Source organism: Pterocles gutturalis, unplaced genomic scaffold, assembly GCF_000699245.1.
Source record: "Pterocles gutturalis isolate BGI_N339 unplaced genomic scaffold, ASM69924v1 scaffold1078, whole genome shotgun sequence".
Lineage (NCBI taxonomy): Eukaryota > Metazoa > Chordata > Aves > Pterocliformes > Pteroclidae > Pterocles > Pterocles gutturalis.
The window spans coordinates 75,563-88,205 of record NW_010120142.1 but is presented as its reverse complement, the minus strand read 5'-3'; the positions used below and the strand labels follow the sequence as shown (position 1 = coordinate 88,205).

The window sequence follows — 12,643 nt, the reverse complement described above, 5'->3', positions numbered from 1 at the left end:
TAAGGATACACACAAGAGCATACATTATGGTGGAGAGGACTAAGGGGGTTACAGAACTGCTCTATTCTGCTCAGGAAATCTGAACAGGTTCGTCCAAAAACAGAAAAAATTGAGGATAACCAAGCTGTCTGATGGTATATAGCTAACATAAGTATGTAGTATGTGTGTTCTGTTAAAACTTTGCTTTTAAAGTACAGAGCTCTCTAAACTATTTTTACATCCTAGGCTAGTCTATACATGTATCTAATTTTTTCCCAAATAAAGCAGATTAAGTCAAATGATATTATCACAGCAAGTCATATTCCATTCTCACCTACACCAATGTGATGTAAAATCAAGTGGCTTGCAGTGGTGTACCAGAAGTATTGTCCCACTAATTTCATTTTCACTTCCATATTCTGTATTTGAGCAAGGAGGATGACATATAGTCAGGAAGGTAAAATCGATTTAGGTTATCTCCTTTCATGCTAAGTTTGCCTACTGCCTATGTTGCAGGAATTTTATGACTTGGGGACTGAACTGTTTAAAATCACAATAACTTTATACTTTTTCTGGGTACTCTAGGCAGCTATACTAATTATTGATTTTCTCCAATGCCCTTTTCTTCAGTTAATATTACAATTTTATGGTTATCTGGTCAAAGGACCACAGAATGCCAGTGAAAATGCAAACAGAATGCAATAGTTTGATAAAGTTCAATAAATGTAGGTCAGTATGAATTTGTAAAATGATGCAGTTCTATGCAGAATTATTAAAATCTGTATATTGCTGAAATCATCACTTGAAGACCTCTCCAAAAGTGCCAGGAACAACATTATATGTGTATTTTTAACCTTTATACAGACAGCAGGAGCACTGTCAACCGAATTTACATCTCATAGCTGGAACTAACACCACTGCCTACTGCATAATGAAGTATCAGAATAACAATAAGTTGCCTTTTCATATGAATATGTTTTGTTTCTAAAATATATAAAGCAAATAATTTTATCATTAATAAATCAAAGCCACTGCACTGATTTTTAATTGTGGGCTTTGAGCGCTTACGTTGATAATCCTATGCCTATTTTCAGTTACATGAAAAATTCCCTATGGCAAGGGAAACACACTTTGTGTTACCCAGTATATTCACTTTTTAACAAAACAGTGCATCCTAAAAATAAGCAGGCTGCAAAAGTATGTTGAAAATTTTTTGTAAGTGCTTAAAAACCTCAAACTTTTAAATGGATTATAGTACAGCATTAGTGAGGTTGTGTGATAATCAGGAAGAATCATGATGATTTGGATGATAGTACTGTCTGAAAGATCATGAATTGCATTGAACTTCGACAAGTATTTTACACTTCAATTAATTTTAGCAAATAATGATTATTAATCATTCATTCAAGGTAATTTGGTAAATTCAGATTAATGACAATGGGAAACATTCTGCATCCCATTATCATTACATCTGTAATACAAATTTATATTTTTATTGTTCTGTGGGAGTTTTCATCAGCAGTTGTGTTCTAAATAACAAAGCTTCCATATCCTCTATTGGGAAGAAATAGGTAAGTATATAAGAACACAAATAAACTGTAGTAATGTGTTGATAGATAATTTATCAGTTATAGATAGTGGTACTAAAACTGAATAGAGGACTCTGTAATCAAAATGAACAAGAAATGCATTAAATATGTAAAACATAGATCATACACTCTAATATTGAAGGTAAAGTGGCATAAAATAAAAGAACAAAGTTGATACTGTATGCATTTTCTACTTATTCATTTGTTTATGATTGATTGATGTAGAACAAAGAGTTTCCAAGTAAAAAATGCTTATGTACCTACATGCAGTGACTCTGAAATCTGTACCTTAAGGACAAAGAAAGGTCACCAATCTCTCCGACTCCTAGTTCTTTGTCAAAAATGGACACAGTTAATGAGGTTTGTTTGGTACAGCACAAATTCTCAGACACAGATAGAGATCCTTTCAATGGAAACAAATTTGTTTGGCTTTACCAGGTTACTTAGCGATTAATAATAGCCTTGAGATGCAGGTCAGAAAGGTCACCGTCCCCGCTTGCCAATACAATCTAAAATGTGCAGCTAGTCCGGCTCTGCAGGCTCTGAGGCCCCAAAACGCTATGCATAAAGTAAAACAGGCTATTTTCCAACTTCTTTTTTCATATTAATAAGCAATTTTCAAGAGAAGGGTGGCAAAATGGGGGCCATGCCACTCTAAGTAATTCATTTATTTTGCAATTTAATCTTATGTTGGAAAAAAATTACACTGCTGCAAAAGCATACCATGGTGATTTTTAAACGTCAGTGTGCTTCATAAGTAACCTTGTATGAAATATTGTATTAGCAGCCTTTAACAGTAAACTGCAACAAAAACTATTTCCAGAGATTGAAACAGACCTATACATCTTTTCCGATCTTTAATTTTTTTTTCCTATCTTTCTGTTTTTTCTTACATTTGAAATAAGACATTTAATTACTTAATATTGTACTTATTTGAGTTGATAAAAAACTTCAAAGATAGCATGAAACAAATAAAAAGTCTACATTGCATCTTGTATTTAAGAATGGGATTTCATAGTGTTCGTATTTATAAAGCGATTCTTGCTCTTTCACATATTTTGATGAACCAATTTGACATTTTGATAATTAAAATATTAAGAAGAAGTCTAAGTCACAACCTTAAAGACACTTTCAGGAGCAATATGACTTTCCCATGGGATTATTCATATCAAGAAAGTTATTCATGTGCATGTGACAGGATTTGACCCTTGTCCTAGAGTGTCTTATTTGGTACTCATTGAAACAACTGAGACTATTAATGTGGACCTCGCTAAAGAATTCGTTTTGCTGGAATATTTCAATTATCCCAATATGTGAATAGTATATTTTTCTTTGCTTTTTATTTTATCATATACACACATGCTTTAAAAAAAAAAGACTAGAATTTACTCACTTAATTAACTTTTAAACAATCTAAATGCTTGACTGAATGTGCTTGGTGTCTTTGGCACATGGGTTAATTTGAACCAACCGTTTCTTAATAACAAAAATAACAAATGTTAATCTAACTAACCTTTTTTAACTGGGTTAAAAAATATTCCGTACACACGCACAGTGCCCAATAACGTGGAATTTTGTTTCTTATAGAACATTTAATTCTCTCCACTTTTTGTTTAATTTATGGCAAGTCTGGCTCTATGAAAAAAAAAGCCAGGAGAAAATGGGAGAAACTGAGGAGAAAATATATTCCCATTTTCTGTTAAATTGTCCTCTAAACATTCAGCTAAAATAATTGGTTTTCTCCATTCTTCAAGAGCTGGTATTAGGTAGAATTCCTTATTTCTTTTATGAGGAAAGAATTTTCTACGACCCATTGAACTCACAGCCCCACCCATTTAGCTGCCAATACGTGTTTGCAAACCTCCATCATGCAGTGGCTCAGGAGGCAGTCACGTTCCTCTTTCTTGTGGTGACCTGTACCATTGCTATCAGACCTGAGCAGAAAGTGACCTGTGCAGGAAGCCTAATGCTTTGTCCTCTTAAGGACATTGCATGCATAAAAGGTTTACATCCAGTTCTTCTCTGTGCCCACATTCTCAACCTTACTTGGTGGCTGAAGGGTCTAGGAGTGAACGTCAACTCTTCTCCTGTGCCTGCTACGCTCTCTCAATTCCATGAGGTCTGCCCTGTTTGCAGATCAGAAGGTGTTGCAAGGCACTAGCTGAAACATAAGTGAACAAGTTTTATTTTGAAACCATTTGAAGGAAAATCACTAAATTATAATAACTGTTGCTTAGAGAAATTCAAACTTGAATGACTCTTAAAGACAAAGAAGGACATCTATGGAGGCTATTTTATCAAGCTATAAAAATATGTAGGTTGACATGTTCTTCAAAAGAGTAAGCAAAATGAGCTAACATACTGTTACTGTTTTTATAATTTTAATCATATTTCTTCACAGTTATATCAATGTATAATCCTACTGCTGTGGAACTGAATGAGCCGTAATTTTGCATTCCAGCAGTGTCAGTATCCTGCTAATCCATAATAGCAGATCACTGGAAACCTGTAAAAGGGTTAAAATAAAATAAAACATTAGCATGTCTTTTATTGTTGTCATGTAATTAGCAGAATTATTTTATTACAGGGATGAACTCCAAGAGTACGCAGAAATGAAGGAAAATGAAGAGAAAAAGAAAGACCTAGAAAAGAAAGAAAAGGAAAAGAAATACCAAGCCCGAAAGATGCATTACCTCCTTAGCACTGAGCAGGTTGGTGTACCTGTCCCTGACAGCTCATGCAAACCACTTGGGCCCCCAGCCTGACAGAGATAAACTAGCAGGCTGAATGGGACATGACTTGTTGAAAAGATATCACAAAGACACTACTTCGAGTTCAATTTAGTGCTTTTCTATAGGCAAGCGCAGGAACCATGACTATTCCGTGACAGCAGCTTCATAGAGGCAGCATCAGCACTGCTGGCAGCAAGAGCCCAAGTCAGCAGTTTGATCTGCCACTGTGATAACACAACACGAAGGGCATAACCTCGCTTTAAAAACTCATTTTGACTGGCTTATTGTTGTGTTGTTGCACTTGTCAAGAACTAACAAGTTATTAAGCTGAGAAAGGATTTCATTTTTTTTTTCCCTATTTTTAATTGAGCTAATGCTGGAATTGGTGCCGTGTTCTGCTTTTTTTTAGGATGGATTGTAAATGCACGTTTTCAGCGATAGCTTTTCCTAGAACTGTCTGAATCAGCTTATTTAGCGTGATTGTTTTCACATAGAAACACCTCATAAATTTTAAATATTTACTGATTAATATGTTTTGTATTGATACAAGGGGTATACTTTTTCAAGCTTTCGTATTTAAGCTGCTTTCAAAGACAGGTGAATATGGCAGTAGATATATCTTAGACAAAACTGGTAAAGCTTGTAGATCTGCCTTATTTTAGTCCCCTTTTGTGAACTTTTATTTGTTTACTGGTTGTTCTTCATATGAATAAGGAATTAACATGCAATCAGGGTATGCTAGTATGAACTGTTTGCTTTTCATAGGTTGTTAATTATAATCTGTTTGTAAGAACTGTTAATCCTAAAGAATGCAGAAAAAATGCCATGACAGCTAGTGACAGATTAGTTTTTTTTTTTCTGTTTGGGAATAATTTGTGATCTATCCAATAAATAGAAATATAATTTAATTAACTGGGTATCAGTTATGAAAATTCGTTTTGTAACTCATATTTAAGTAATTTTATTTGTAAAAAGAATAGCATAGTAAAATATTAGTAAAAAACAACATTAAAAGTACTCTGAGTGTCCTTTGGACAGGGGACTTAGTTCATAATTGAAATTAGCTCACAATAATTGATTTGTCCAAACTGAGATATTAAGAATAATCTGCACAGTGTTTCTATATTGCTTTAAACTTTAGAAAACTGGGAGTTCTTGTTTTGAACTGAACAATTTATGTAAACAAATGCATAAAATTTAATATGTTTACCTGGAGCACAAAAATCATCTGGTTAGAGACACTGAGTTGCCTGTGGTCTAAAAAGATTTTCATAAACTTAATTCACTTCTGGTGGTACTAGCCTAGCATATTTTTAAGGAATGGCAAGTAATGCCTTATTTCAGCCATCCACCTGGAGGACTGCTGGTAAAGGGCAGCAGTAGCTATTATGTTCTGACGAATTTGGGTTTCTAATTTTACAGATTTAGAATTTAGCTAGCAGTGTTTTACAGAACAATATGCTTGGTTTTGCTTGGTGAGATGGTTTGTCAATACTGGGACTCAGAGGCCACAGAGATTTCCCTTTATCACAGAACTGTGCTCCAAGAACCATCTTTTTTTACAGGTAGTATTTTGAAACATGAATGAGTGTAAATCAATCCAACACCTACAGACAACCTGAAAACCAGCAAAGATATATACGTAGTAAACTACTTATTGCAGTCAAAGTCTGTGTTTCACAATTGCACATACTTGTAGAATTTGATATCTTGCTAAGATACAGAGCAAATTATTTCAGTGCAGGATTTACTGGTTTGATGCTCTGTGTCTGACATTTTACTCTCTATATGCCTGATCTTCTGATCTGACTACAGCTGCATTTTTCTGTCTTCAAATGATAGTTAATTGGATTACTGACCAAGGTATGTATCAGTTGAAGCAGGGCAGCAAAAGTCAAAACCTTTGTGTGAGTTAAGGAAAAATACAAACTGTAAGCAGGGGCCATAGCAAATTAAAAGATGGGCTGGATTTATTGTGGAGTCACGTATTAACTAAAGACCAATAAGTTGTAGAGATGATCTGCTAAAGTTTGCTACTATCTCCTCCCCTTCCTGCCATGCATAATGAGGTGCAATGATGGAGCTGAGCCACCTCATGCATCAAGGCTGCGGATGTCCAGGCAGGTTATATAGACAGGGTTGAAGAATCTGTATTTGCAATAATTGTTTTAAATATATCCTATGCTTTTGAATCTTTTTGTTTCAATACAGGCAATAAGGTAAAAAACCCAGTGTTTACTTATTGACAGAAAGGAATTAAGGAGTTGTTGCACCTCAATTTTTGTAAAGAAAGGCTTATCTAGTTCCATTCTCCACTCCCTAAAAGCTGAAGCCCAGAAACCCATCTTAGAAGCATGTTACAGGTTAAACAGGGAGATGATCAAACATCTTAGCATTGTGCAATGTATCAGATGATACAGTGGTTCTTTCTGGCCTTAAAGTCCACATTAATCCATTATTGATTGCAGAATTAGCCCTTCTCATTCCACGGATAAAATATATATATATATATTATTGCTAGCATTATTTTACATTTCAAAAAGTAACACTTAAGAATGCTAGTGTCAGAATGTGCAGGGGTGTCTAGTATGTATATAATAGCATGGCCTATGATGAAGACAACATGTTTTGTCTTTTTCATGAATTTACTTGCTTTTTGAGTATTTATTTCTTCTATAAACTGTTACCTTTATAAAGAAAAAAAAAGAGATGAGGAAGTGGATATCAAACTCTGAATTAGTGTGCATTATTTATTGTTTCTGGTACCAGGTATATACACATAGTTTTATATAGACAGATGTGAGCTTGCTTTGATTACTTTCCAAGTCAATCTGGAGCTATAACATGGGGCTGAACCCAGACTAATTAGCCCTGTTGAGAGCCACGGTATATTAGCTCAAGAATTAATGTAGTTACACAGCTTCTAGTCAGCTCAAAATAAGGGCAGAGTAAGTGTGTTTATGCTTTAAACTTGGGAACAAGGAGTTTGATCTGCCTACAAAATATTATGGTCATATCTACATATAAGTTGTTTTGTCTGCAGATCCCCAACTTTTTTGGGGAGGTGTGTGTATTGAGTACCATTGCTATGAAACTGATACTCAGGGAAATCATTGGATGACAAAAAATGTATGGTATTATGCTATACTTTACAATTTTCCTATATTTTTTGCAAACAGTTGCCTGACTGTATTTGACATAGAAACTTACCCACATATGACTATTTCCAGTTGCCACTTGTAGAAATACATGGAAGTTACACAAACATTTTAATCCACATAAGAACTAAGCAGTTCGTTAGAATAAAAGAATGTTAGTATTTTAGCAAAGAAGTTTAAAGAAAAGAAAATTAAGTCATGATCTTTGCATCAATACTTACTAAGAGTAATACTGTTAATTTGCTGTTATTAATAGTATAGTAATGATTTAAATTAACAATATAATATTGACTGTCTTTCTGTGCAAATGCAATGTTATGCATTCTGACAACTTGAAAGCATGTTTTTTTCTTTACTACAGCTATATATTTTTTCTGTTGTGCCAGTAATATCCATTCAGCACAAATATAACCCTATTTGTAGGCATAAGAGTGAGCTTGAAAAATAAAAGTAAATTTTAATTTTATTTCAATTAATTTAGTTGCCAAATAATGTCTGGAGAAGTAAAGCATGAGCTCTAAAACTTCATGGTTCTGAAACATTAAGCTTTTAATCAACTTGCTATATATGCCAGTAGTATCAATAACTAGTCAAGTAACATTTTGAACACATGAGTTTCTTTGGTTTGAAGGAAATTTCTCCTCCATGAGTCCCATCATTATGAAAAAAATCCCAAGTCAAGTCCATGCCCTTCTTATCACATGATAAATTATGTTGTCCGCTCCACCTACTGGTTACTTGGTGCAAGAGATTCCAGTGTAAAATACAGCAAGAAATAAATCTGTGAGGTGGCAGCTGTGAGCCTTCCAAACTAAATTCTATTTAAAAAATAAGATTAATGATATTTCAGATTTTAAAATTTATATATAAATAACAGTGTTTTCCTTGTCTGTTTTTACCTTAACAATCTGATAAATTGTGGCTTCATGATGATCATGACAAAAATTGCAGTACATATTGAACAAACCTTTGTCTTTGTTAAGAGTATTTCTTGTCATTTCTTATTGGTAACACTATAGAAATAACAGTGCCAATGTATTTTCTCATTGTTTTTATCTGTTTTATCATGAACTACATTGCAATTTCTTATTGAGAAAATAAACTTAAAATAATTAAGTTTTTCTTGCTAGTCCATAATCACAGTATGCTCTTTCCATTGCGGTGGTTATTGTCCTTTTTTTTTTTTAATGTTGTCATTACTGAATGAACAACTTATTAAACATGGTCTCCTGTTATAAACATGGTTACCTGTGTAGATTATCCTTCTATATCCCTGTAGTTCCCCTTTCTGTACTAACAAAACTCACTATCCCCAAAATCTTTCCTGGAGCAGGCTAATGAATATTCAGAAGACACAACTGATTAATATGCTTCTAACCTAATGTGCTGTCCTGTAAGAACTTGAAAACCAATTGGTCTAAAATGACACTTTGACACCCACTCTGTCTCTGGACATCTGGCAGTTTTATTCTTATAAAGGTGAGGACTCAGTGGATAAAGCTCTGGCCTTTGATCTTCAGATCCACAGTTTAAGAGACAAGGCTGCAAGTTTGGTCGTTTGAGCTTAGTCCCAAGTGAACAGTCCACATCACAAAATGATTATACATAATTTGTTACTATTGGCAGTGCCTGTTCAGGAAAGGCCAAGGACTGAGCTAGCATGAAGAATGAATTAGCTCTTACCTTTTACATTTTATTTCCTCCCTCTTTACTGTTGTAATTTTATTATCCTGTCTCTAAAACATTCAGAGGATAAAACTATCATTCATTATAAGTACTTATACTTCCTGAAGATGAACTAAAATGGTTAATTTTTTTTAATGTAGGTGCCCCAATCACTGAACATCCCCACCTATCCATGGGTGTTTAATATCCACTCGTCACTTCTCTGCCAAGAAGTCAGGTATTTCTGAATACTTTCCAAAGCTTGTACCGTAAAAAGTCCCATCTAAAGTAAAGAGGAGAGAGTGAGCTTTCCTAGCTCTCAGGCAGTCTTGCAGCTACATTTAAACAGCATTAGTATATAAAACAGTTCATGCTACAGTGTTCTGTTTTTATAAAATATTATTTCCAAAGGATTCTCAATTTACATTAAATCCTTCTTGCAGTGCTTGTGACAGGTATGTTTGATCAGCAAGCCTTCTTCGTGTATTCCCTTCCTCATTGGAAGCCATATGTATCAGTCTATTCACAGGTATTCACTATAGGAAAATCATTCAGCTCTTGTGCCTCCTGGGGCACTATACACACAATCTCAGTTCACTTGAAAGGAGTCTCAGTTAATGTTGCTTAATGTTTCTGTCAAAAAGAAGGACAAAGTAAGGTAAACTGAAAGCAGCCAGTAACTGAGCTGTTTGTGATTCTGGAAGACATTGTACCTGAACAAAGAAAAATGTTTATGTCTAGAAGGTTAGGTCCACTAGGTCTGCATTCCAAAAATGACCTTTAAGTGATTTGCACACAACCTTAAAAATCTTTAGTTCACTTAGAATTTGAGTCCGGCTCTTGCCCTTTGGGATTACGCATCCTGGGAACACTCAGGACTGTAATTCTGCTACTCAACACAACATCATGGTGATGTAAAAAGAAGGCAAGTGCTGGAAGCCAACATATAGCTCCAGAATCTATCTGGTGCACACTCTGCCAAAACCACTTAGTAACAAAGTTTACAACTTCCATAGATTTCCCAGTTTTGCTCGTGTCTTTTTCAGTCAGCCTTTCTTTTTCTCTAAGAAGGGGTGGTTGTCTCCCTAGAGAGGGCAAGTGCAATCAAAGCCAGGACTAAGATGGCAAGCATGTTGATCTTCATGCCCAGAGAAGGTTAACTCTGTAGGTTAGGGAGCAGTGGGGAGGGGATGGGGATGTGCTATCTCCTGATTCCATAACCTGCATCCTATAAGAAGCAGATGGCTACGCACCATTTCAGATGTATTTCTCCACAGTGTCAGTGAAAAGTACTTCCTTCCCATTCACTTTTCTCGTAAGTCTCCTTCCAGTACAAGTGGTAAGTGAAAGTGCTTCCAGCAGAAATCAATATTTCTGCCTTTGCCACACTTCCCAGAAAACAAGATATTCACATCCTATTTTTTAAAGATAGTGAGTGAAAGAGCTTAAAAATAGAACAAATTTAATAATTTTAAGCATGTTCCACGACAGTATCGCAAACTATTTTTCCTAAAGACTGCTTCTTGTAAAATCATTTCACTTTGTTTGATAGCTGGATAGCTGTGCAAAGAAGTGAGAAAGAGTTTGCACTGAAAAATCGTATGCCGTTAGAAAGAGCTTAACACACAACAGGATGTAAAGTTTGACCGCTCTTTTGTGATTGATCCTGTGTGAGCTCAGTTATTTAAAGGCATATCCATGTAGACAGGGCAATATTTCTCACAGCATCTTCTAAATATCTTGTTACTAGCCATGTCACTCATACTAAGCATGTGTTACTATAGCATAGTGGTATCTCTGTACCTACCACATATTACAGCATTTAGCATCTCTGCGTCTGGCATTAGTAATTTAAAAAATCCACTAGCTAAAAGGTCCCTGTACTTAAACTGTCTTTTTCAGCATCTGAATTGCATAATCTCTATTTGTGTGGATTTTTTTTTTCTATACAACAAACATCTTGCTCAACTCCTGTGGGTAGGATTAACAGCAGAGTTTAAAGGACAAGCTGTGTGATCTATCAAAAAGTGTACATGCTGAGATCTTAGGAAAACATGACCACATTTTGGGTATTACTGTCAATTGGGATGGCAAAAGGGTTGGATTGCTGCAGAGTCAGAAAACTGGTAGAAGCGAGTTAAACATTGAGTGTTGGTTTTTTATATGATGTGGTGCACACATTTAAGAAAGAATCTATATTGCAAGGAAATTACAATGTAGTGCAAGTATCAACTAAATAGCTCACACACAGAGCCACATTCACACACACTTGCACAGTGTGGTTCCTGAAATTGTTACTGGGATAAATTTGGTTGATGTGTAGTAGTCCATCTGGTGCTTATACGTATAAAGTTTGATGTGATGCACAGTTGTGCTCAAGTATTTTTTGAAACTATTACATCTGAAGATGTACATGCTAAACAAGAGAAAAGAGCATAAGAAGAAGGGGGTTAGGAATGTCATGGGAGAAGCCATAAAGATAAAATGCTGTACATTTCTCAACAGCAAACCTTCCTGTTGATTAAGAAGTGGCACTGAGGGTATCCTTGCTTTAATGAGACTTCAGGATGAGTGATGTACACACCAATTCTTTTGTTTTTCAGCTCCTGGGCAAGTGAATAGTATAACGGTAAAGTTCTTTCATTAACTTACACAGTTTATTCAACATTCAATGCTTTTGTTTAGTATCTAAAATATACTGTTAATTTGGGAATTGTGTCTGTTCTGCAACCGACACGATGAAAACCGTGTATCTTCCCCCAGCTATTGTTTTCTTTACCTTTATTTTGCATGGTTTTTTGCTCCCTGTTTTTCTCTTTCAACAAGCTTTTAATAAAATCTTCATATTTTCATTTTTGATTACATCACTTTTCTACACTTTTCCGACCACCTTTACTAATCTAACATATATACAACAACTAACGTGTATACAATGCCATGACCATTCATTAAACCTTCACCTCATTGTTTGTTAGTCTCATTGAAGACTGCTTTTCTGTATTTCTGTATCTGTTAAGAAGAGCTCCTGTCTTCTGATATATTGTTGTAGGTAACTTCTGGTCTTACAAATTCAAAGATACTAAATGGTATCATTACAAGGATTTTTCTCAATGCAGTGAGAAAAGGAATGAATTTCAAGTTTATTTTTTTCTTACAAAGCTAATCTTTTCCACTATGACAATAACAGTAGATAGAATTTTAATTTTAAAGATGTAGATAATATCACACATTTAAATAAGTGTTTTAAAGCTCTGAAAACTTCTCACAAGTATAAATAATTTTCACCTCAAAATAACCCTGTGAAGTAAGGAAATAATGTCTGTGTGTTCATGTGCAGTTATTGAGACATGGAAGAGTAAAATCACCTTCAAAGATTATTCTTCAGACTAAGCTCTTTAATTCCCATTGGTACAGAGTGGTTGTAGAAACAGGTGGGTTTTTCAGAGATTCCTAGAATTTGTGCATGATCCCGTACTCACCCCAGCACCTCTTAAAGAAAAAATGATAACAGTAACGGAAT

General features: G+C 34.9%; 1 protein-coding gene across 1 annotated transcript in view; it reads left to right on the top strand.

Annotated features, from left to right (window-relative positions):
- Positions 1–12,643, top strand: part of SPATA17 (spermatogenesis associated 17) — a gene marked incomplete at its 5' end in the record, with an annotated part of 75,896 nt that overhangs the window by 22,908 nt on the left and 40,345 nt on the right. The window contains one exon of the mRNA XM_010076770.1: positions 4,156–4,279. Coding sequence (XP_010075072.1) covers positions 4,156–4,279 — 124 coding nt within the window. The remainder of the gene's footprint in view (positions 1–4,155; positions 4,280–12,643) is intronic.